The 22,935-nt window shown below is 37.3% G+C and overlaps 1 protein-coding gene across 10 annotated transcripts in view; it reads left to right on the forward strand.

The window, feature by feature from the left end:
* Window positions 1-22,935, forward strand: part of FTO (FTO alpha-ketoglutarate dependent dioxygenase) — a 223,642-nt gene that overhangs the window by 64,225 nt on the left and 136,482 nt on the right. For all 10 annotated transcript variants that reach the window (XM_068202714.1, XM_068202724.1, XM_068202716.1 and 7 more), the window contains one exon: window positions 1,482-1,601. In XM_068202714.1, the coding sequence (XP_068058815.1) occupies window positions 1,482-1,601 (120 nt within the window). The remainder of the gene's footprint in view (window positions 1-1,481; window positions 1,602-22,935) is intronic.

The following is a 22,935-nucleotide window of genomic DNA, read 5'->3' on the forward strand; positions in this document are numbered from 1 at the left end:
CTCTACTTTATATCTTAGACCTAAAAAACGACTCTTTTGTGTCAAATTATATATATTTTGTATGGGATCAAGATACATTTAAATTTTGGCCAATATGCCAGACTGCAATTAGAGTGAAATTACATAGATTATTGCAACAAATCAATATCACTAGGTAAAAATCAGATTGACTGAAATAGATCTATGATGAGTCATATTTTAACATTAATTTTAATAAATTTTTTTTCATTGATTAATGGCCTCATGATTAATTGCATGGGACCTGTTTGCCAGACAGCACATGGTAGAGGCCAAAAAACTCAAAAAAGAAGCAAAGAGAGAAAAAAACCAGTTATTAAAATTCTAATTGAAGAATGGTATGCTTGGCTTTCCCAAAACTTCATATACTTTTTTTTTTTTTTCCTACCAAGCCATAACTGGGTCCTTCATACCTTGTTAATATTATAGAGGAAGCAAAGTTTCCTTCTTTCCTTCAGCTTTTTTTTTTTTTTTTTTTTTTTTTTTTTTTTTTTTTTTTTGGAAGGATGTCATCAAACTTCTTTGCTAAAAAATCACTAGCTAGCAGTCAAGATTTTTTAAAGACATTTTAAGATCTGTGTCTGCCAACTAATCATGTTATATTTTACCAAAAAACTTGCTTTAATATTCTTTCTATACACTGAAAATTTAAGTATTTTTTATTGTAATCTTTAATGTATGGACCAAACCTTTAGTTAATGTTAACTGGACCACTTTCAGATTTCTGTAGCTGTTCAGTTTTCTCTTGCAGGAAAGGGAGTGTTAGGTGACAGCTTTGGGCAGTTTTCTTTATTCTTGCACCTTGGTAGGTTGTCTTTGTTTGCATCTTCAGAGCTGAGCAGGGATAAACAAATCTTCTTTGTGGTACAAATAACGATTAAAGCAGCTTTGAACTCAGTGTGAAATGTAACTACCACAACAAAGATAAATATGGAATTCTAAAGACCAGAAATATGGATTACTCTTAAAGAAAAGCAGCATCTTTGCTAACTGGGCTGTCTGGTGAAGGATGAGAGGCTGTGATTCCTTGTGTGCCACCCTCTCATTCCAAAGCTACTGGGCTGCATTCTAGCAATATTATTACTGCAAGCTTTTTTCCATCTTCTATAACTGAAACAATTTGAAACCCACAGTGTTAATCTCAATAAGCCAGAGTTGGTGCATATTTGGCTGGAATTTTTAATGTTTGTTATACATGTACACCATGTAAGAAACAGGAAAAAAAAGAGTTGAGTTTTGCACCTCTCTGGGTTTGAAGAGAGTAGCTCAGGTCACAAATGGATGTGGAATAGAAATAGACAGCTGGGTGTATTTAGAAATAAACAGTAAAGGTGTGTTTAGAAATGACCAACTTTGGTAACTGTCTCCTTTTCTATGGGTACAGCTGGATTCTTGCATTACCCCGTTCCTGCCCCAGATAAGGACTGTGGATGTTTATGGTGCCATATGTTTTTATCTTGCAGGTTGAATTTGAGTGGCTCAGGCAGTTTTGGTTCCAAGGCAAGAGGTATTTGAAGTGCACTGATTGGTGGCTTAAGCCTATGGCTAAATTGGAAGAATTTTGGAGAAAACTGGAGATTATGGTAAGTACGAGTTTTAAAGTCTAAAGCCTCTAGGGCCTAATTTTGAGAGCACTCACAATTATGTTTTTAATGTACTGTAGTAATGGGTTTTAGACTTTATTCAGAACATATGAGAAGCAGAATCAATGTCAGCCTTTCACTGTCTCCTCTTACTTTTATCCCCCAGTAGCCAGAAAAAATGTGAGCAAAATCAGATCCAAAACCCCAGGATTTTAGTTAGTTCTTGACTTTGCTTGTTTTTGAAGTTTGAAAGCCTCATAAAAGCTTCATATGAGCCTTTTAGAGTCTCACAAGTTGACAGCCAAATATTACACCACACAACTACTGTGCATTGTCAACATTTGTGTACAACACCCTGACAGACACCTCTGCTCATGACAACAGTGGTGCACATGTCTGAGAAAAGCTGAGAGCAAAATTGGTGATCTGGAGGTACAGCTGTCTGTGGTCCACCTGCACGCTTAGACCAAAGCCAGAACCTGCAAGAGGGGATAATTTCAAGAATAAATGTAATAATAATTTCTGGGTACTTCAAAGTACACTGTGCATTTCTTGAAAAGGGATCCAGTGCCGAACACTGTTATCCTGTTGCTGTCCATGTAGAGCCTCAGGTGAGAGCCTGTGCAGTCAGAGTTTCAGAGCAGTTGCCAGCGTGCCCGTTTCTGGGTTTGCACTCCAAAGGGGCTGTGCTGGCAAACCCATTGTCCTCCTCTCCATCCGTCTGCATCAGAAGCTGCTTCTCGGTCGTTTCTGCTGGCCACAGCATACATTAGCCTCAACTTGCCTGTACTGGTTGGAAGAGTTTGTGCTGTAGCTGAGGATGCTGAGTGCCATTTGTTTCAGGGGTGTGTTTGAGGAGCAGCAAGAACCTTGGATCTGACAGGAAATGCTGTGACTCAGCTGCTGGCCTGCAGTGGGAGCTGCCCCAGCAGTGGCTGGTTCAGACTCGGAAAACACGCCTGGAAAAGAGGACATTTCAGTTGTGGAGTCAGTCGCCACAAGAAATCAGTGAACATTGAATTTTCCTACAAAAGGAGAGAAAATATAACTTGCTTATGTGTTTGGGTTATTTTTTCCCCTTTTTTTTGGTGTTGTTATGTGCTCGCATTCTTGAACGACCCTTATAATTTAAAAAAAATCTTTTGGTTTGTTTTTCTTTCAAATGACAACTTACTCTCTCACTAACACAGGCTTAGATGAGGTAGAGACAAGGATGTTTGATATTTTATATCCATTGTGTGTTGAAAACATGGAAAAACAGCAAACTCTGGAGCTCTCGGGGGTTAGGTTTTCTGCAGTTGGTGTGACGTTGCCATGTGTCTCTAATTAGAAACACGGTGGCGTCAGTGTATCTCCTTTCAGCAGGCCTCGGATGATATTTATCAGCAAGCCGGCGCTCGGGCCAAGACAGAAGCTGCTTCTAATTTATATTTTAAGCATTGCTTTAATGTTTTATGACTTCGAACATATTAATCACAATTAATTTCGGCGATTGGAGGAGACAGAGGAGCACGTTAATTGGGAATGTCTGTTTTGCCGAGTCTCTAAGTCAGTCCGGCGCTCGGGCCGTGGCGCGGCGGCGGCTGCGGGGCCGCGCTGCGGCGCTGGCGGCGGCCGGCAGGGGGCAGCGTTGTGCCGCGGTTCGCGCTGCCGGCGTTGTGCCGCGCTCGGAAATCAGCTGCGGGAGCAAACGGCAGCGGCTCGGCAGAGAAAGAGCAGCGTTTGGTGCATGCTTAGCTCCCACAGCTAAGTTAAATCAACAGGGCATTTTTGAAGGTACCCAGTAGTCTGCAGTCGATGGGTTTGTTTTGGTGTTTTTTTTTTTTTTTTTTTTTTTTTTTTTTTTTTTTTTTTTTTTTTTTTCCCTTCCAAGTTTGTAACTTCAGCTGGATGATTCTTAAAAAATAAAAAGAGAGAGAGTAGTGTAAAATGTTTAAAGTAAAATGTCTTAGGATTGTTGGTCTTGTTTTGGAAGGATTTTGCTGCTTAAAAGGAATTATTTCTTAGAAGAAAAAACATTTAAGCATGTATTTTTCCTTTGTGTGTGAGATGAGCAACTGTTGACGTAGCTTTTTTATACATGTGTCTAAGTGATACAGAAGTCAGTCTCAGGACCTTCTGTGGTTTATTTTCCGCTTTTCCCCTTGTTTAATAAAGCACCCATAAAGAAGAAAAGAAAGTTTTAAAAATTATCTCTGATTCTGCTAATTGTAATTATTCTTCTGTCACGGCGGAGTATGATATTGCAGGAAGTTTATCCCAGTATCTTCAAACCTGTGGGCTTTATTAAATATTTTTGTACATTATAGCAAGAACACAATTTTATCATAATGTTTATTCCTGGCATTTCTTTCCCTGAGGATAGTTTTACTTAGAGCTCAGTCTTGTGATGTAAATGTTAAACCTTTCATTTGAATGACATTCTGATAAAACATCACATTTCCCACAATATTACCTCATGAATGTATGAGCCATTAAATCTGAAGCAGTTTAACCAATCTTCCTTTTTTTCTCCCCCTCCCTTGAAAATATGAAGGCTATTCATATGTTGGAGGGGTTTTTTTAAAAGTCATCCAAGATTAACACATTATCGCCTGCAACATCAGGATAAATGCTTGCAGAATTCAAAGGGAGAGTTACCATTTGAAAAAAGACTGTACAGGCTTTGCTTTCTGGGTAAAGAGAAGTCTGAAAAGCTGAAATCTCATGTGATGTGAGCAAGTCTTGCTGTAGCTGTTCTGAGATTCAGTTCAGAGACAATTTGTCTCTCAGGGTCTGGTATCATGCAAACCTTGCAATCTGACATTTATTTTAGCTATGAAAATCTGTAACCACCACACCAAATCTGTAAGAGCTGCAGAAGTCCAACAGTCTTTTTTTGGTTATTTTGTTTTAGGTTGATTCACATAAGAAAAGTAAAATGTAAATCAATGAAATTATTTTTATTTGTGGAATGAAAAGTAAACATATATGGCTACATTACATGTTGAATTTTTGAAGGCTTTTTAAACATATCTAGTGTTCCTTAAAAAATAAAAAAGGGCCTTACATTGCTGTATGATGTGAACTGTATTTCCTGCTTTGACAGTCCATTTAGCAATGTAGCAATGTATTTATATGGCAGTTGGCCTTAATAACCTTTATTGACTTTAGTGGGAAAGAGCCAAGACTGGCATTATTAAAATGTATCAATTTCATTGCAGTATAAAATCACAACATATATAATTATGTTTGGTAGGCTAGGCTCCATTTAATCCCACCTATTTATGCAGGAATTTAGCAAGATGAAAGCAAGCATGGAACTGAAATGTAGAGAAAAGTGTGAGTGACTTGGAGTTGCATTTAACAGCACAACTGCTTCACTGCCTACAGTGAAGGGACTACTTAAAGGAATGAAACATAGATCTTGAGGAAGTAATTTCTTAATGGGATAACTGAAACACAAGTAGTTGTTACACCATTTGTTTCATTTTTTGGCATCTTAAAACAGCTGATGATAATGGAATGCAGCACACCTTTTAATTTGTAGTAGTGCAAAAGCAGAAGCGTGCACGCTCGCTGTAAGCAGAATGATCAAAGTGGCATTTCATGCAGGATGGTGTCTTTCTGCATGACTTTCATCTTGATTTGTAAAACTTCTTAAAAACTGTCTTTAGACTCATTATTACTGTTATTCATAATAACAGGTTTATTATCAGTTTGCACAACTGACTTGAAATCAGTGAGCAAGGCTATTATTTTATTGTAAAATTATTTTTTCTTTCCTTTTTGAGGTCTGTTTCATTATTTGCTCCTATTGCTATATATGAAGTATGTCATAGTTTTAGCTATAAGCCACTATTGTCAAGGGCTTACAGCCTGACAGTTAGAATTGAGTCTACAGTGAAACTTGAGCTACAAAATCTCAGCCCAGAGCCATTTTTTTTCACCCAAATTAAAGCAAGGGTTTATATATGTATTTAAATCAAGAGCATTTCAGTTCCCGGATAACCATGAAAAGCTCTAAGAAAAAAATATGCTTTTACAAGGAATTCTCCTAGCTTTTGTAGACTTTGGCACTTTAAACAACTAACCAATTATTTTAAAAAAGAATAGATAATGGGATCACAAACTGGCTGGTTGGTTGTTCAGCTTCTTTCAGAAATTGCATAGCAACTTAACTGACACTTGAGAATTGGTTTGACCTTGTCAGCCAAAATTCCAGGAACTCTGAGGTATTATTTTAATTTCTCTTCTGGTTTTCCCGTGGTGCTCAGATATTGCAGTGTCACACTTTATTGGAGGGCCATGTGGCGATGGGTGATCGGATTTGCCTAATGAGCTGTGAAATGCAGGAGCAACATGGCAGCTCAAAAACCCAAATTTTATCCATATTTATTGTCTTTTGGGGCTCTCCTTATCTGTTAAGGCCAGAGCCTTTAAATAAATGTATTTTTGGCAGATTATATTTTATGTACACTGGAAGTCATATGTTTCTGGAAATGTATCTTTTATCTTAAACAACAACAAAAAAACTTGATCCTGAAGACTTATTTTCATTTTTTTTTTTTCTGGCAATAATTTCTTTGACCCTAATATTTTTAGCTGTCAGAAATGGGAGAATGGATTTAGCATTGTCTGTAGTAGAATCACAATGAAACTGTAAAAAGAAAAAAAAAAGTAAAGTTGTGTTGCACATCTTTGAGGAAAAAAATTATTTACAATTCTGAGGGAATTCAGACTTAAGCTTCCAAAACAACATGTGTGCTGAAAGCACAAAAGACTGTGTTTATGATTCTCTTTGAAGTGTTTCTGCAACAGGATAAGGAAAATTTTAGAAACTGTCTGATAGTGTTCAGGGTAAATACTTAAACCCCTTTAGAGAATTTCACACACAGATACTGTGCAGCAGAAAAAAGGATACTTATGTTTCCTAAAGCTGCTACAGCCTACAGCTTTGTACTTAAAGACAGAGGTGTTGAATAGAATTCTTCTGAGGATACATCCAGTGACAATATCTCCAGGAACATCAGAGCAAACCAGTGGATAGCACTTTCTATTTTTAACCCTTCCGTGAGCTGGTTGAGATCTGAGCTGCGTTGATATGAACCACTGTAACATTTCTGTTAGAAACTGGAATTGTTCAAAGGGCAGCCTTCCCACTCGACAGCGTTCTGGGAAAATCACCCTGACAGCATTAAGGTTGTATTGTACACTGGCACGAGCCAGGAGAAGCTTGGGACCATTTATGTCCTGTGGGACAGGGAGCTGCGTTTCTGATGGCCCAGCTGGAGGAGCAGGGGTGGGCTGAGTGGCTGTGCCTGTGGTGTGGTCCTGCCTCTGCCTTCCCCTCCAGGTGGATTTGCACCTGAGTTGCAAATCTGACATTTGTAGGTGTTCTTGTGCACACATCTGGATCTTGGTGAGCTGCAGTTTTGGATAATTAGAATTCTGTGCTCTTGTGCTTTACCCTTACTGTAACAGGGCTTCTTTCTGTGATCCTCACTATTTTTATACTCTTAGATGTATTCAGTTGTGTGTTCCAAATACCTGCACTTGCATGCAAAATGCAATGAGTTCTGTGTGTGCTAGAGTTTAAGGCATAAATGCATGTACCACCATCAGCAGAAATCAAATTTGTTCTTCCAAAACCTTGGGTGGGTATACACTAGAATAACAAAAGATCTTTGTTTCAACAGTGTGTTTATTGAGGCTTATTATTTGCTATGGAAATGATGATGCAGTATTGAGCTATTGTTTTACCAGTCTCTATTCTTTGCAAAGTCTTTCACAAGGGCATGGAGTGACAGGAAGAGGGGGAATGTTTTTAAACTGATGGAGGGCAGTTTAGTTTGGATAGTAGGAAGAAATTGTTTACTGTGAGGCTGTCAAGGCCCTGGCACAGGGTGCCCAGAGAAGCTGTGGCTGCCTCATCCCTGGAAGTGTTCAGGGCCAGGTTGGACAGGGCTTGGAGCAACCTGGGACTGTGGGAGGTGTTCCTGCCCATAGCAGGGGGGGGTTGGAACTAAATTGTCTTTAAGGTACCTTCCAACCCAGAAGATTCTATGATATTCTTTAATGTTCTCAGAAATCTATTTCCTAGTAGAAAAACTTAATAAAAGACCGTATTTGCAGACTGGGAATAATATTTCTTGAAAAAAATTAATCTGTATTTTTAGAATTTTTTATATGCTATATGGAAATTGATTAATTATTGCCAATATTTAAAACTATTTCTAGTTCTTATTTATTCAGTCATAGAAGTGATCAGATACAGAGCTTATGGATTTGTATTTGCATATATATGTTTATGGACACGCTACACAGAAAAAAAAGGATTTGGTTTGATGTTAAAACTGTGAATTACAGTGGTTTGGCAGGAATAATTTGTACTGTGATTGTTATAAACTGGGGTAAGTTGTGATTTTGAATGAAAGTGAAAGCAAATGGCAGTATGACTAAAGTGTCACCATCTACATTGCTGTATTTTTTTTTAATACAGCTAGTGTTGCTAAATGTGGTTTTATTGCTTTTGTATTCTAGTGGCTCTGTAACCACTATGAAATAGAACACAGCTGCTTTACTTTCCAAATGGCTTTGGTAGGCGAAGGAGGTGACGTCTTCTGAAAAGCTGCTGTTGCTGCATGGATACCTCCTCTTTCCTATCTGCTCATCAGTCCTTCTAATTCCTAACAAGATCATGGGTGAATAGTATTTTTGTAATGTGTTCTTTAACAGTTACTTCATCTTTGCTCAGAATTGCAGCTTTCATTTTGTACATAAAGAAATACAACTTGGCTTCAGAAGTTGCTATGGAGGGCATTATGCCCTGATGAATTAGGTGCTGATTCTTTTACTGACACTCTGTTTAACTTGTGCAAGTCACTTAGGTGTGGTTTTCAAAATCAGTCTGGCAATTAAAACTTTGAGGTCTAACTTTGGTTTTAGATTGCAGACAATTTCTGATCTTAAATTCCTCCTCAATTTAATCAGGCTATGATTTTTTTCTGTATCTGACACTTATTGGCTATGTTCTAGGGAGAGAACATCCTGCATTTGAAGGAAACTGACAAATTTCTGCCTCCCATATCATGATTGGAAAGTGTAGATGGGGCCACATAGGAGCTTTTATTTTTTTTTTTCAGATGGGAAAATTCTTTCTGTTTAAGAAAGAGCTTACTGTGTTTTGGCTGACCCTGACTGTCTCCTGTCAGTTCCCAGGTCTCGTTCTCAGGAGCTTTTGTGTGAATCTTTTTTGCGCTTTCTGTTTGTCACCTCACATGCTTCTGCTTAATGATCTTGAAGCTGTAGATATAATAATGTTTACTATTCTGCAGTAGGAAGATAATTACTGGCTTTTCTCAAATGTTACAAGTGAACATCAGATTTTGGCAGTTTTCCTTGGACTGCTAGTCAGTCTGAACTCTATATAATTTTCCCAACAGAGGCATTAATATAAAGTTTAAATGTAGCAAATCTTTTAAATTATTCGAGTAAAATAATGTTGTTGTTTATCACAATCAGAGTAGTTTTCACAGGACTCATTTTGAATTTCTGTAATAGAGTAGAACAATGAAGGGGATGGTGAAACAGGCTGGATTGTTGCTGGGGGACAGGAATGGCAGCAGTGGAGCTGTGCTGGAGATGAATCCAGCTCTGTGCTTAGCATGCAATGATCCACAAAGTGCACTGTTAATAGCTGGGAACAGTGCATCAGTTCATGTTGTCTGGCTGCCTAGGGATCAATATCATTGTGTAATAAACTGAAGTGATTATTTTTATGTGTCTGTATATATACGTATGCATATACACACTGCTAATAATTACATTTTAGCTCCATCTTCAAGCTGTGTCCTACATGCTAATGGATTAGAGCTTCACCAGCTAGCTAGAGGTCAATTGTTTTGTGATGTTGTGGTGGGACTCAGCTTGGATAACTGAATTACAAGACTTTTTTACATGGCAGAGTAAGTTAACTCATTGTGATCCTTTTGTTTTCCTTCTGTCCAATGTCATGCTTCCATTTCATGAAACAGAAGTTTTTGTGCTGAAATAATTTGCAGTAGTAGGACCACAGAATTCACTCTTTTGCTCAGAAGTAATGATTGGTTGTGTTGCTGATGGATGATAGAAATTATTTTAAGATTAGTCTGTACAAAGCAGTTGATGCTGATGCTGTGTAGTACCACACAGAAGTTGTACTCTTCAGGCTTCCATGAGGTGATAGAAAATCTGAAAATCAGCAGAGCCTTACATTTCTTCATGTCTTCTCTTATGGGCAAGAGGAAAGAGCACAGTGGTGTTGCATGTCCAGTGGTCATACATCTATCCTCAGGAAGCAGGGCTGAGGCAAGATGAAATTAGTTCTGTACTGCATTTATGTAGAAGCTCAAAGAAAAGACCAATACAAATCCTGACTAGGTCCTAGTCCAAAATGTTATGATGCTTTTGAAAGGATTATTAAAAAAAAACAGAATTAAGATTATCAATATTTCTCACTTTCAAAAGTCTTCTCCTGTAGGTGTTTTCTTCATTAATGCAGCCTTACAGGGAATGTCATTATCTCTAAGATGAAAGCACAAAAAGCAGAGGTTGCCATGCAGATACACTGGTACAGACAAGGCTCTTCAAACCATTTTTCCATTACTGATCATTTGTTGGTTTCCATGTCAGACGTACTTGATACACATATTTATATATTATTTATACATTCATGGGTCAATTCCACTGGTGATTGTTATGCCAAAGGAATTGTGAATTTGCAATATTTACTGGGGAGAGGAAAAGATGGGTAAGATAACAGATAAGCCAGTCTTGAAAACTCTTAGAATTTGTGGAGATGTTGAACAAAATAAAAAAAGTCTCACTGATTTCTTTAAGAAATCCTAATGTTTAAAAACTTGATAGCAGAGCTGCTTTCTCAAGTTTTTTCTTTGCTTTTCATCTTCTACATTTTCTTCTTTAATGTAAAATACTGTAATTGAATCACAGCATTAGCTGGCTTTTCCCAACAAAACAGCAGATTTAGGCTCTTTGCTGCTAGTTTCAAAAGTAATATGTATGGAGAGAGAGTGCGAAGACAAAAATTGAGCACATAGATGTATAATCCCAAAGGAATAAACTGACTTCTACTAGACAAGTTGAAAGCTGATTAAAATATTTTTCATCCTTTGGGTATGCAACAGCTTTTGATGATGGAGAGTGTATTAATATTCAGCTTAGCTGCTTGTCGACACTGCAGACAGGTCCCAGGAAAGACTCTGATACTGACCAGGTTTTCTCACACTGCCAGAAATCTTTATGAGACACAGAGCAGCAGCCTTGTACCAGGAAAAGCCAAGATAAGAATACTGCTATGTCTTTATTTTAGAAATTGCTTTTATAGATTTTAAAAGGATTGAAATTTTTAAAGAATTCTTTTAATGATATAAACGCATTTAAATACAACAAAGGGGAAAGGTTATTCTTAATTATTTTAACATAAAGCTGCTGTAATCTATTAAATTTTCAATTTGTCTGAGTTGTTTGTTAACTTACAAAGATCCAAGTAATAATATCAATGATCAGGATTTTTGGAGAATGTGTTCCTACTTAAATTATTTTATAACAGTCAGATCTGAGGTGGGGGGGGGTACTGTTCTCTTAACTTTGTCTATTCCCTTGTAATGTAATACCTACCTTCCAGACAAGAATGAGATGTAAACAGCTGCTTTATCAGCTGATACTTCTTCTGTTCTTTTGTTGGCATGCTGACATATAGGGTGTTTGCTTTTTCCCCTTCCACAGTGACTAAATATATACAGTATCTCTGGAAAACATGTCATACGCTGTGTGAGGTGCCTTTAGGATGGCTACAGGGCTAAATACTTCCTGTAGTAGGTGAAAGAGCATGGCTTAATCAGCTTAGTTAACTTAATTAAGCTGTGCTTTTTCTCATGGTACGGCTTTAAAGTGTATTTCATTTAGAAACTGTATTTCATAGCTGTGGACTGACACAAGGTTGGAGAAATTCTGTGAGATTTTTACAGTGGGCTTGAAAAAGATAAGATTTGCTAGTTATTCTGCAGTGGGAGGAAGTGAACTAAAGGAGTGTGTCCTTTTCCCTGAAGATTTAAAGGGGAAATTATAATGCAGTTTAGATTGTAAAGCCTTCTCAAACTGAGAAAGTAAATTCTTCCCTTTATCCCCACCTAAGTTTAAGAGTTTTATACATAGCAAGAGCTGTCCATTTTCATCCCAACCTTGGCTTGCCTGCTTGTAGATGTGTCACCAGATTCCATGACTTTACATTCTTTTATTGTTCTTTGTAAGAAGTAAACTAAGGCAGCGTGATTGTGAGGATGTGGATCTTTTCTCCACTGATCTTTGAGTCTGAGCAGAAAATACTATTACAAATCAAAGTAATTTGAACTTAATTGTTCTTTCTTGGGATGAGTTGCTCTTTCTATTCTTCATGAGATACTCCATGTTGAGGAAAAAGTCTGATTTTCCTCTTGGGCAAATGCTGGGATCCTAGTGGAACCCTCCTGTGTGGATAGAGATTGATTAGCAAGGCACAGGCACAGCTGGAAACAGTAAGTGCTGAGTGAGTTCTACTTACCATCTCATTTGCTTCATCTGGCTTGTTAATGCTACTTACTTACTTACCTCTAGAGGGTTCTGAAGGAGTGGGGAAGAAGCGGTTGCAGCTGTCCAAGGGGAGGGTGGCAGCAGGTGCCAGTGCAAACATGGGAAGAAGGCTGGGAGCCTTCCCCTGGCAGAATGGCAGGACTGAGGGCAAGGTGAGTGAGGACTCCTGGGACACAGCTTTGGAGTCAGTGCAGAACTGCTTCCGAACGTGAAACGGGCGTGTGGCTGGAATGAATGGGCCTTCGGGTGCACTGGGAATAGAGAACAAGCTTGGCAGGAAGAGCTCTGGAGGTTGAGAAAAAGTAGGAAAGGATGGCAAAGGCTCTCAGGCAAAAAGGAATGATGTGGTTTGAGAGAAAATAGGATGGAAAGGCTTTGCAAGTGGGAAGTGGTTATGGGGAAGACGGCAGACGATAAGGGTGTAGCTGTGTGTCTCCTTCAAAGCCCAATACTGTGGGTAGTGATTTCTTTGATTTTTTTTTCACCTATCCCTTTAAAAATTTGATAGAATTATCGTAATTGATACCTCTGTTCTGTAATAATACTGCATTTAAAGTAAGGGAGAGATAATCAAATAAGAGAAATAATCTTTATTTAAGCAAAAAATAATTATGTTGAATGCAGAAAACTATTTAAAGTATGTTGGAAAGTATTTGCTTTTGATTCCACCTACATAAAATTATTCAGAAAAAAACAAGGAGATTATATATGCATAGATTTTTAAAATTTAAAATATGCATATAATGGTTAAAGCTTGTGAAATTTTTTTGTGTGTTTATATGGCACATGGATGCATATATATATATATATGTATATACAGCCATGTGCACACATGGAGGGTAAAAGATTTGCCTATTTAAGTACTAAGCTGCTCTCCGTGATGCCTGAAGTTGCAGAATCTCTCTTAACTGATACAATGTGTTAAGTTTCTCATATTAGTACTTCTCATACCACTGCTTGGGCATAGTCTATTATAGACTTCAGTGTTTCTTGATTATATGGGGTGTTATAATTTCCTGATGACTGGTTATGTTATTTATAATACAGAGGGTGTTAATCCTTTGGTGATTAACACTCTATTTGAATTACCAGAGGTCAAAGGTACATTCTTTTATTTGGGGTTTGGGTTTTTTCAGTGTTTTTTCCTTTTTTTTTTTTTTTTTTTTCATTCTCTGTTTTACCTGAAAATCATTTTGAGACAATTTGTGGTGAAGAGACAAGAGGAGCATGCTTCTTCCTTAGAGACAGAAGTCTGTTGGAGCTGTAGGCATTAGAACATAAGTTCTCCTTGCACTGAACGGCTCCTCCAGAAATCCTCCATTTAAAAATAATGAAAATCTCATAACCAAAAAAAAAAAAAAACATAATAAAAAGCACATGGGAAAAGATATTCCCTACTTAAGCCTGTGAAAAAGTAGATACCTACCTGTGTCTCATTCTAAGCCTTTTTAGAAAGATCTATTAAAGATTATAAATGTGTGTGCATATATATATATTTGTGTATGTATACATATAAACACACACTTTATAAGGTATAAATATATATGGCTGTCATTTCAGGTGATGTGGAGATATTGCAGAGATTCTTGTCCAGCTGCCAGCTGTATCCCAGTCATTGTGGTTTCAGAATTGAGGAGCTATACTAAAAGCCTTCAGTTGTTTCAAAGGCTCTGGCTGTGCAGAAGGTACCCTTGTCCTAATATTTCAGTCCTTTCTCGAAATACTGTGGGGTTTTTTGTGTTTTTTTCAGCTGTGTTCTTTAAAATGCTGGAGCTGACTGAGAGGGAAGCACCTAAGGATTTTTGCTGTTTTGTTTTTCACACATTTCTGGGGCTGTGTAACCATTCCCACAGCTCCAGCAGAATTCAGTTATGTGGCCAGGTTAGCTGAGTTGCTGTGTCCACCTGCAAAGCCTTTACAGTGGCCTACAGCCATTGCCAGTGTACACCAAAGTGCTGTGACACTGGCTTTGCTCCCTTCTCTAAAGGTGACCATAGCACATTCCTCGACTGCAAATCTGAGGTACATGTTCCACCTGAAGATTTCTTCAGGCTGTGGTCATTCCACCTGCTCCAAATCTGGCAAAGTGTGGGCATGATGGAAGACCTGCAAGAGTTCCCTCACTGGTGTTCTTCCACTCCAAAACCTCTCTGGTAGTACCTGAAACTGTGGCAAGCCAGTTAGAGGAGAATGATGTTGGTACAGCATAGCCCTCTGCAGCGTTTAGGACTTGCATGTAAACAAAGGAGATGGTCAAAGAGCAAAGGAAACACTAAATAAAGTTAGGAAGCCAAAACCAGGAGGAGTGTGGCTCATCTGGCTGGGGCAATGCTTTGAGCTTATAGATTGTTCTCAGCTCAGGTGATGCCAACCTTGGAATCTTTATCAGGGTATGATAAGCTTCCCTCTGCCTTTTCCTGTAGAGGAATAACTGTTCCTGACTTGCTGCTTTAAGAAAATTCAGCATTAGACTAGTCTGAACAAATGTTAGCAGTGTTTGCAGAGCTGGGACATGAGTTCACTGGTGTAAAAAAGCTCTGTTTTAACTCACTTACCAGAATGGGCTTAAAGTCTGAACTGCTGGATGAAGTGCTGCAGTCTGCCAGAAAAATGAAACATACTGGAGTGATTCTTAAACGTTTAACTGTGTACCAAACCTGTGGGTGTTTTAATGTTGCTCTACAGCAGATAGGATGATGGTTAAATGAGTGGAAGCACAGTGGCCAATTGCTCCTGTCTGGCCACTCTTCTGATGATTGCTTCACTGTCTGTGTGTGCTGGGTTTTTCTCTGCTTTGCTGCCTGGTGTTTTGCTCTGAGCTTAGTGAGGTGCTAAGATTAGCTGGTTTGCTTTTGTCATAATCTTTCATGTTTGCTATGACAGATAGGTGAGAAAGTAGTATTTGTTCTGCTCCAGCATGCAAGGAATCCAGCTCAGACACTGAGGGCAATTAGTTCCTATGTTGTGGGATAAAAAGCAGACATGCTAAAATTTTAGGGGTACTTTTTTCCTGTACATGCTCCAGGGGGAATGCTGCACACTGCACTGTGGCTTCCTACATGATTTCTCTGTTATAAGATTGCTTAAGTGCTGACTGCCATTCAACTGCTGGCCTGTGGTTAGTGGAAATACTAAATATTACACTGGCTTCGTTCCTTGTGCCTTTAATGTTTCACTTCCATTTAATAGTTTCATTTATGCTTAGAAATGTTTTTTTCTTCTACTTTTGTGAGTAGTCTGGCACCACAAAATGTATTGAAAGCATTGGAAGTAATTCAGTAGGAGGCAGAATCAAAGGTCAGCGTGGTTTTGTTAGCAGAGCAAAAAACTGGGAGAAAATAAGTTGCAGAAAAGAGGGAGTAACAATAATCAAGTGAGAGAAATAGGAATAAATATAGTGGAAGTATAGAGAGTCTTGGAAGTGCAAAGGATGCTAAGGTTAAAAGAACTGAAGGTATTAATATGACGATCTGAATTTTCATCTCGTAAACTTGGCTGCAGAATTTAATAGTGTCTTGCTCTGGGGCTATTAAATATGTAAACTACTAATATAAATTATAAAATTAGTTAGAAATGTGAGTTCTGTGTGAATATATAATTTCACTTTATATGTCAAAATAGTTTTTTGTGTGCTGACATAGTCCTGAATCAGCTTTCTTGAGAGAGTGGTTATGTTATGGCCTCACAGTAGCAGAACATTGAGCTTAAAAGTCTGCAGATAGAATATTTGCAGTAGTGTATATGTGTGAAATTTCAAGTGATGAGCTGCCTGATTAAAACCAGGATATGTTTTTACTGAAAATTGTTACTGGTTTTGTGTAAATCCATTTTTAATACTAAAAAAGAAAAAAGTCATGGGGGAGAGAAATAAATTAGTGGGTAGCAAGCAAGACTGAAAGAACAGACAACTAAAGGTTGAGAATAATAACCAGCTTACTAAATAAGATTTGCTTCATGAAAGATCAACAAAGTTGTTTGCTGATTTAGCTGGTATAGCTAGAACAATGTACTTAGCTGTTTTCGTAGTGAAGATTATGTTCTGTACGAATATATAGTACATTAGAATTTTGGTAGTCCTATTTCAAAGTCTGCTTAAATATTTTGGATTCCTTCTTACATTTATCACAAACAGCCATTTATTTTCTTAGGTTGAACCATAAATATTTGTAGAAGTGCTGTAATCTTTTCTTAGAACAACGATTTGAAAATTTGCATAATGGGCTTAAGTAAATAACATGACTTACAATGAAGACTATGATTCTGTTGCCTGTGATGCTCTTTTTTGGTGACTTGTTCCATAACCAGAATTTATATAATTCATTACTAGACATTCAGATTAAAGACATTAATATATGTTATATTGTTACATTACTAGACAATAAAATATGTTTAGAGATTTACATTAGAAATATTAATTATATCCCGTTTTCATTTTGCACCTACTTTTGAAGGTTTACTTTACATTTTTACACCTACATTTGTACTAACCCAGTCAATAAGCATATATAAACCATGTCAACTTTTGCTGTTTCATTGCATTTTTGCTGTTTAATTGCATTTTTCAAATGAATTTTAATCAAAAAATATTTTGCTGCCTATTTGCACCATACATCTCCTAAATCTAAGACACCACTGGGGTCAGAAGATAGCAGATAGACTACCCAGTGTTTGAACTGGTACTCCAGTTCCTGGTTTACTGAGGATAAATGTGATTGCTCCAATATAAATGTTTTAGATCACAGTGACAGCTGTGGAAATTAAACATAGCCAGCAAAATCTATTTTCTGTCTAGCTAAGTAAAGGAGAGGACAGATGAAAAAATTCCCTGGGTGAATGAATTCTTACAAACAGCGATGAATCTTTTACCTTTGCTATATTAATTTTATTGTATTGGTAGGGAAAAAAAATCTAACCTCTATTTCTATGTATGTTTTTCATATTCAAGTTTATCATATTAAGGTAAAAAATTGAGAATGTGACCATGTTGTAGCACACATGTTAAACACTTTTCTAACCATAGGGAAAAGTTAGCCTTTAGGATAGTTTCCAGAGAGTTGCAATGGTTTGTGAATGGAATAGACTTTAAAATTCTGTGAAAATCTGGCGTTTAGGAAGAGGTGAAAAACTTAAAATTTCCCAAGAATTTCCTTTCTCCTAATTGATTATGAGCAGTGTTTTGTTTTCAGAAGCTTTGCCTTATCTTGCCTTAGAGTATCTTAAAATTTTGAGGCTACAATTCTGTTTCTTAAATGTAAGTTTTGATAGCTGTCTCAGAGGCTACTGTCATGCAGAAAAATGCAAAATTTCTCATATTTGCTACGCAGCAGGTTGGGCACCAAGGAAGAATAAGAGAGAGATTTCCCTGCCAAACAGTAACCCTTGGAGTCATGTTCATCAGTGGTTTATTTTCTGCCCGAGGTGTGGTCCTGGCCTCCAGTTCTGGAGGATTCCTTTTCCCTTCCAGTGAAACTGCTCAGCCTTGACCCGTGGTTGGAGTCCACTGTTTGCGCTTAGAGGAGACAAAACTGTTCTGCCTTTTCAGGTGCTTCTTTCAGCTGGGGCTTGGGTGCTGTTGTTAATAAGCTTACACTCCTCTTCTCTGGGCCAATGCTTTCTTGTTTCTGCAACTACTTCTTAACTCCCTCTAGCAAAGTATGCTTTGTAGAAACTCACCATTAGAAGCAATTTGATAGTCTTTTTTGTGAACTATACCAGTCACTGGATATTTCTGTTTGGGCTGAAAAGTCAAAATGAACTATGGAGTGCTCAGTTGTTGCAGTGTGATTTAATTTTTTCTTTGCTATGGGCCATTATTTGTATATTTTTTTAAATTAGTGTACTGTGACCCTTAAGATACACAGACACTTTTTTTTTTTTTTTGATTGGGAAAAAAGCAGCTCTCTTTAAAAAGTTTATTGCAAAGTAAATGGCTCAAACGGAGCTGCAGTTAGTTGAAAGAGACAAATATACATTCATTATTTCCTGAGTATGTTGTTTTTACAGGAAGGCAAAGGAAGCAATGGCTGGGTGTCATTAAGGAATAGCTCTCGTGGAAAGCGGTGAAATGAGCAATGAGACTTGTAAAGTGTCATGAAAACTGAAACACCAGGGTACAAAGTACTGCTTATCCTCCCAGATATGGATACCATATGGCAACATGAAGGGAAATAGAGAGTAGGAGACAAGAATCCTATTATTCCTCACACTTTCATTTGCTTGCTATTTGCTTTGGGCAAATGACTTAAGAAGTTGTGCCTGAACCTTCTTCTGGCACAGTATTTATTGACAAGACACCTGTCTTCCCTGTCAGCCTCCTTAAAGTTTCTTTGGTGTAATTCCAGCTTTGGCACTTCTGGTTATAAATTTATTGTTGTTTTTCCTATAGTGTAGAAATAATCTCTTATTGACTGTTCCTAAGTTAAAATCTATATTAATTTTCTGGTAGGATATCCTCTTTTTCTCTTACAGCATTTCACTTATTTTCCTTAAGAAAGACAGTCTGTTGTGGTGGGTTCTTACTGTCCTTGAAATCTCTGCCTCCTCCTTTTTATCTGCAAGTTGCCATTTCTGGACAACTTTCTGCATTTCTCTTTTATGTTTCTTTGGAATCAGATGGACTGATTTGGAATGCTTGGAAAGATGTGGAAAGGATTTGACTTCTGGAAAACCAGCTATGTGGTCCATGTACCTTTGGAATGGCACAGAGGAGAAGAGTCTTTATCAACTTTCCAGGGGCTGACACAGCTTTGGGAAGATTCTGTCACCTCCTCCCTCACCCATTTTCTCCTTTCCACCTCCTGAGTACACACCTGTCTACCACCCAGTGTTTACTTCATTTATTACAGTTTCATATTTCTCTGAAGTTAACAGATCTTCCTTAAATATTGTTAAACTAGGTCCTACCAATATACAGTACAGTACTACTTCACTGTAGTAATTGCTTAAAATGACAATTCTGTCAAGTTTCACCTTTGCTCTTCTGACTTTGTGTCTGTGAAACTATACTTGAGAATTTTTGATGATGGCCCCCAAAGTTAATGGTAGATAAAACCAAAGCCAAAAGCGTTGCAACATCAGGGAGAGCATTCTTACCTACTCTGTCATTGTTACTTACCCTGAAATTTCACCTGTTTTGCCTCATACCATCTGAGGGGATCACTGATGTATTTGGCTTTGCCTTCACCTAAGGCTGTGGAAATGAGCAGCTGTTTGACTGTTTTGCAGCAAGAAAATGTGATTTTAAGAGCAGGTTCTTTTGTCATAGCAATGGGTGCTATGTCAAGAAAGAACAAGGAAAGCTGCCCAGAAAGGTTATATGGGAGATCAAGAAAATCCTGCAAAACTGAACAGATGTTACAAAGGGAGCCCCCGTTGTATAAGGGTTATGCTTTGTGTGTCATATCAGGCTGTTGTGGGCATGCAGTGGTGAAATGACAGATAATAAATTACTACTATTTCTTCTGAAGCTGTATAACCTAATTCTCCTAATTTTAGCATCACAAGGAAATGCAATTTAGTGCTTCTCTATGCTATGGAGTTCAGTGCAAATGTCTGAACTTTCTTGTGGTCTAGGAAAGCTGGCATTTTAAGAAGTATTTCCTAGTTGCATAGGTTATCATTACAACATTACAATGACTTTGCAGTGATTTGTTCAGTAGAACACTAGCCTGTTTGTTGGGGAGGAATGTCCAAAGGACATCCTAACTTCTGTTCTCTACAGAAGTGTTTGATATGACACAGCATTAAGGGATAGAATCAACCCCATACATTCTCAATTTCAGAAGGAGAGGAAAAAACTGAAATATGAAGCTATTCCCACTAGAAATGTTGTAAATCTTACAAGATATATAAGCTTTCCTCTTGAACATACATCAAAGGCATAAAACTTGGGAGATTAAAATATGTTTTTAATCTTGGTTTGATGAGCAAAACTTTCACTGTAATATTTATTATGAGAGGCTCTACTTGTGTTGCCTCTTCCCTTTGTTCTGTTTATATATGACTTCCTTTCTTCCAAAAAAGTAGGAAGTATCGTTTTCACAAAGCTAAAGGATATTGCAATGGTTTGTTCATTTAAGCTGAATTGTAGGCCCACGTGGCAGACACAAACTTTTCTTTTATTGTCCTGGATCCCAGAGGAAAAGCAATGCTTTCTGATGGCTTCCCATGAATGCCTTTCATTTGTGGAGGAGTTTCAGTGGCTTATGCTGACTGTACAAAGATCAAACAGGCAGGAAAATTGTGGTTTTATGAAACTTAGCCAAGATCTTTGTTATTTTCTCAGAAGTTTTTCTTCTCTAACCCTATTTTTTAAGGACAATATTAGGACAATTAGTTTTAGCAACTGATGGGAAAAAAATGTTCTATCATATTCTCTTTAAAATGTAAGTATTTTCTTGGTTATTAGAAAATTTGTAGGCATGTTTAAAGAAACTGCTGACCATAATTGCAGTCTGTCTTTATTGCATTTGGAATCAATGGTATCCAAAATTAAGCTTAAAAAAAATGTTGTGGCTGTTTGGTCCTGCAACTTGATCTATTTTGGGCCACTGCGCCTGCAGAGTTTTGCTGGAATCACCCAGTTGGGTTTTTTTTTCACCTGGGTACAAAGGTCTGTCAAACAGATTTGATTGTGATTTGACCTGTCAAAGTCTCATTTGTTTCAAGAACAGTGTTTTTTCTCTCAACAGGTTCTCTTAGCTTTCATTACAGAGATTTCCTTTTTGTTCAGCTGTTGGCAAGCTTAAGTATTGGAAAGAGATGTGCAGACCACAACATCTTTTTAACTGCAGCAATGGCATGTTTTGCCAGCAATACATAATTTTCACTGTGTTACTCATATAAAACCTCATGTTTTTCATACGAACTCAGTTTTTGTTGAAAGATTACTTTAATAAAACTAAAATGTCCTAAGTTTCTGAAGTGAAACCTGTAGCATCTTTAGGGGTCAGACGTAGCTGTAACTTGAACAGCTGTACAACATGCATCCTAGATTGTTTTTAATTGTCTTCCCTTTCTCTAACAGCAGTAATTCTTGTTTATATTGTCAAGAACCTTTCCACTGAGCACAAGAGCACCATACTTTAAGGTCACATGCTTAACCCCACTGCAGGGTTACAATGTAAATGGGCCCCCTTTGTTTTCATTAATGTGTGAGGGGTGGGTGCAAGGCAAGGCTGTTCACAAGGCTTAAATAACTTATTGTAAAAGTGTCCTAAAGAAAGCATATTTTGTCTCCATACCACAGTTGTTTAGCATTACTCTTGTGCATCCAACCGACAGCCGGTTTGGCAGTGGATTTTGTGTGTCATTTTGTTCTCTTGACCTGTGATACTTTTTCTTTTTTCTTTTTTTAACCGAGCTAATGGATTCACCTCAAATAATACAAAATGAAGAAGCTTTTTCTCCTTCTGCTCCTGATTGCCTGAAAATTAGTAAACAAAGCTGGAACTTCTCTTTTCCACCCCAAACCCTTTACATAACAATTTGCCAGCTACTGTTTCTGTCTTGATGAATAGGTTTAAAATGAAGACTTTCTAAAAATGTCAAATTAAAATAGTATTCTCAGTGCTTTTAATCAGTTAAAAATTAACAAAGCGTAGTGTTTTGAAATGGCTTCAGGAGTTTGAAGTTTTTTTCCTACCTTTCACTGATGTATGAAGGAAGAAATATATTGAAACATTACAGGTTGTTTTGATTATCTAGAATTTGCCCTGAGACCCAAGATTTCAGATGATTTCAAACCCAGTGCTGATGGTAATTTTTGGCTGTCACTTTTAGTTGGTTTTGTAGGCCAACATAACTTCAAAAAACTTGAAGTCATGCTTTTAATTGCTGCACAGGGTCCTAAATGGAGCCATTTGAGGGACGAGGATATCTCACTTTTTTCTCAGGATGAAAACTCTTCAATATGAGCTTAAGTTCATAGTATTTGGTTGTTCTATTTTAAATGGAAATGCTGTGGCAAGTTTTCACAAATGCTTCTTAAAATACTTCTTTTCCTCCTAATAACTGCTATGCTCTTGGGCTTTTGGCAGAGATATTTTGTCTTGGATTTTAATTTTCTTACACTACATCTCTAGTAAGAGCAACTTAGTATATCTAGTAAGTTGCTAGTAGTAAGAAAGATCTCTCCAGTATGGCAATAATGGATTTGACTAGTTGTAAACAGGATGAAATCTATCAACTTTAAAAGATATATAGAACTCAAGAACATAGTGGTAGTTTGCTATTTAAGGAGTTCTGTTAATAAATATTTAAGAAAAAATTTCATGAAACAAAAAGAAAAGTATAACATTTAAGGTGGCAGTAAATATGAGTCTTTCAGCATGAAGTCTTAACAGAGTTGTTGCTGAATAGGAAAAAATAGTTGAATATTTTTAAAAAGCAGTCCATATCCTAATGAAAATGTTTTAGCTTTTTTTTTTTTTTTTCCTAGAGCAATGTACTTATCCCTGAAGATTGATTTGGTACACTTTGGTACACTTAAAAAGATTGCATAATGACACGCTAAATAAAAAAAATTAGAAGTGGAAAAACATAAAGAATACTGACTCCAGAATTCAAATGCTGAGGAGAGACATCATTTTTTCAAATGACATGTTTTTCTCTTCAAGAAGATAAATGTTTTTTATTAATAAATTCATTAATTTAACATGAATAGTTTGGGTGATTGTTCACCTAGGCTGTACCTCTAACTCTGAAGTGAGATTTGCCCTGTAGCATC

Source organism: Anomalospiza imberbis, chromosome 12 (genome assembly GCF_031753505.1).
Source record: "Anomalospiza imberbis isolate Cuckoo-Finch-1a 21T00152 chromosome 12, ASM3175350v1, whole genome shotgun sequence".
In the NCBI taxonomy this organism is placed as follows: Eukaryota; Metazoa; Chordata; class Aves; order Passeriformes; family Viduidae; genus Anomalospiza; species Anomalospiza imberbis.